The sequence below is a fragment of the Theropithecus gelada genome, unplaced genomic scaffold (genome assembly GCF_003255815.1).
Source record: "Theropithecus gelada isolate Dixy unplaced genomic scaffold, Tgel_1.0 HiC_scaffold_7052, whole genome shotgun sequence".
NCBI classification, from domain to species: Eukaryota; Metazoa; Chordata; class Mammalia; order Primates; family Cercopithecidae; genus Theropithecus; species Theropithecus gelada.
The window spans coordinates 1-2,416 of NW_020263745.1; the positions used below are offsets into that span (position 1 = coordinate 1).

At 44.0% G+C, this 2,416-nt stretch overlaps 1 gene segment (V, D, J or C); it reads right to left on the bottom strand.

Annotated features, from left to right (window-relative positions):
• Positions 1-4: 4 nt before the first annotated feature.
• LOC112617971 lies at positions 5-451 on the bottom strand (the record flags this gene model as incomplete). The annotated part of the segment is given in 2 exon segments: positions 5-288; positions 373-451. Coding segments are annotated over 2 exon segments (351 nt in total), but the record flags the coding sequence as incomplete, so codon positions are not given.
• Between the last annotated feature and the right edge of the window lie 1,965 nt (positions 452-2,416).

Below are 2,416 nucleotides of genomic sequence, written 5' to 3' on the forward strand. Positions count from 1 at the left end.
CGGCCGTGTCCGCGGCGGTCACAGAGCTCAGCTTCAGGGAGAACTGGCTCTTGGACGCGTCTTTTGAAATGGTGACTCGACTCTTGAGGGAGGGGTTGTAGTTGGTGCTCCCACTATTACCATTGATCTCCCCAATCCACTCCAGTCCCTTCCCTGGGGGCTGGCGGATCCAGCTCCACCAGTAACTGCTGATGGAGGCACCAGAGACAGTGCAGGTGAGGGACAGGGTCTCCGAAGGCTTCACCAGTCCTGGGCCCGACTCTTGCAGCTGCACCTGGGACAGGACCCCTGTGAACAGAGAGAACCACAGTGAGCCCTGGGATCAGAGACAGCCTCCCATATCGTCATATCTGCATCCCCTGAGACACTTACATCTGGGAGCTGCCACCAGGAGGAGGAAGAACCACAGGTGCTTCATGTTCTTGCACAGGAGGTCCATGACTCTCAGAGAGCATTTCCCATGTGAGCTGCACCCTGAATTTAAGGAAATGTGTGGTGGTTTCCTGTGGGTGTGGATTTGCATGTGGGTGGTGCCTTTGTATAGAGAGGTGAAAAGGGATGAGGGAGGCCCCTTTCTTTGAGGCTCACCCTGAGAGGAGGATGGTGGCTGTGCCCTCTGAGAACTCAGTTCTCCTCCTGGGGCCTCCCCTCACCAAGCCCAGAGTCCTCTTCTTCCAGGTAGGGAGATGTGCTGAAGGAGCTGGTCTGGGAGATGAGTGTGATCATGGATCAAGGAGAGATTTTTGGAATAGGTTCAAAGCTGTTCTACCCGTGAAGATTTATATGAAACCAACCAAATATCCAGGTTATCTAAATTGTCAAATCTCCATTCAAAATATTAGGGCAGCAGCTAAATATATTAGTCACAGTGAATTTATACAAACCTACATCCATGCAATGTTTATTGTAATTCAGAATATCCATCATGGTTAGAGGGAATATATCTGTCCCAGAGAGTGCATCATGAAAAAAAAAAAAAAAAAAAAAAATCTGAGGCCTTCATTTTGTGACCGTTTGAAGTTTGGAATTCTGTCTGCAATCTCAGGAGAAGGTAGTGGGACGTATCTACAACCGTGTTCTAAAACATGGCTGGACAATGACACTCAAGCCCAGAGTCCTCACCCACATATTTATCATTTCAGGTACACCTGTGTCTGAAAGAATTTCTCCTTCATTCAATTGCATGAACATAGCTTAGAGATTGCGGTATTGCATCTTGGGCATTTGGTGAATTATATAATAAATAATCTATCTCCATGGATGTGGGTAACAGGAGAGTCATCAGAAGTTGGATGTGTTTTAACATCAGGACAAACCTGGGCTGTCTTGTTAGGACTGAACAAGTGAGCTGACCTGTGGAACAACAGAGGAAAAGAGACAGACCCAACATACAGAACCAGGTGAGCTCCTTACCCACCAGGTGGTCTCTGGACATTTTGTTTAAACAGATCCAGAAAGACCTTCCTCGCCTTCAGGAGAATTATGGACATTGAGGGAATTTGAGATAAATTTTTATTTACAGAGAATAATTCATGGGCTTGTAGACATCCATGTGGGTGTGTACAGGATTGCTAGGATATGCTCATACACAGAACAGAAGAAATAATTCTATTTCATGGAAAGAAAACCAAAGAGCTTCTGAATTGGTAGGTATTCTTTGCCACAAACGTGTCAGGTCACTAGATCATGTTATGATGCTGTAGGTGACACTTCCCAACCTTGTCCTGGAGACAAAATGCAAAAGAGTAAAGATTCAAGTGAGATTCCTTTGAAAAATACAAGTAATGAACAGACCAAAACAAATGAACCATTACATAAAGAGTGCTAATGAAATGAAACAATAAATTCCACGTTGAGGTGACAGGGAAGTTCCATCTGACAGCTTATTTTCACCTTTATAGGTACTGAGTGCTCTCTGCAGCCCAGCTCCCACCCTGAAGGGAGGTTTCTGTCTGAGCTCTGTGAGTGAGCTGGAGTCATTGTGAGCCATTCAGAAAAGTAGTTGATTCTACTTCTTCAAACGGGAATTTAAACAATCAACTCCTCACCTTAGCCAGTCTATTTTTGTAACTGTCCATAACCCTTGGGAATGCAGTCACCATTTCTTTCATAATGAGAGTTGACTGTGCCATGAAGGTAACAGGAAGATGGGTAAATTTAAAGTGTGGGTACATAAACCGCTGGATTATCAAAGACTGGAGCCAATCACATTCTGTCATCTTGCTTAATTAGTTGTGAATTTGTTTTCAGTTGTTTAGTTCAAGTTCCCATAACTCACCTTGTGATAAAATACTCACATACGATAATCTTGAGATATTAAAATGAAAAAAAAAATCACTAATTTCAAAATGAACCCAACTTCCAGGAGTGATGAAAATTCCTTTGTGGTGAAGGGTGTGAAGGGTGGAGACATGGT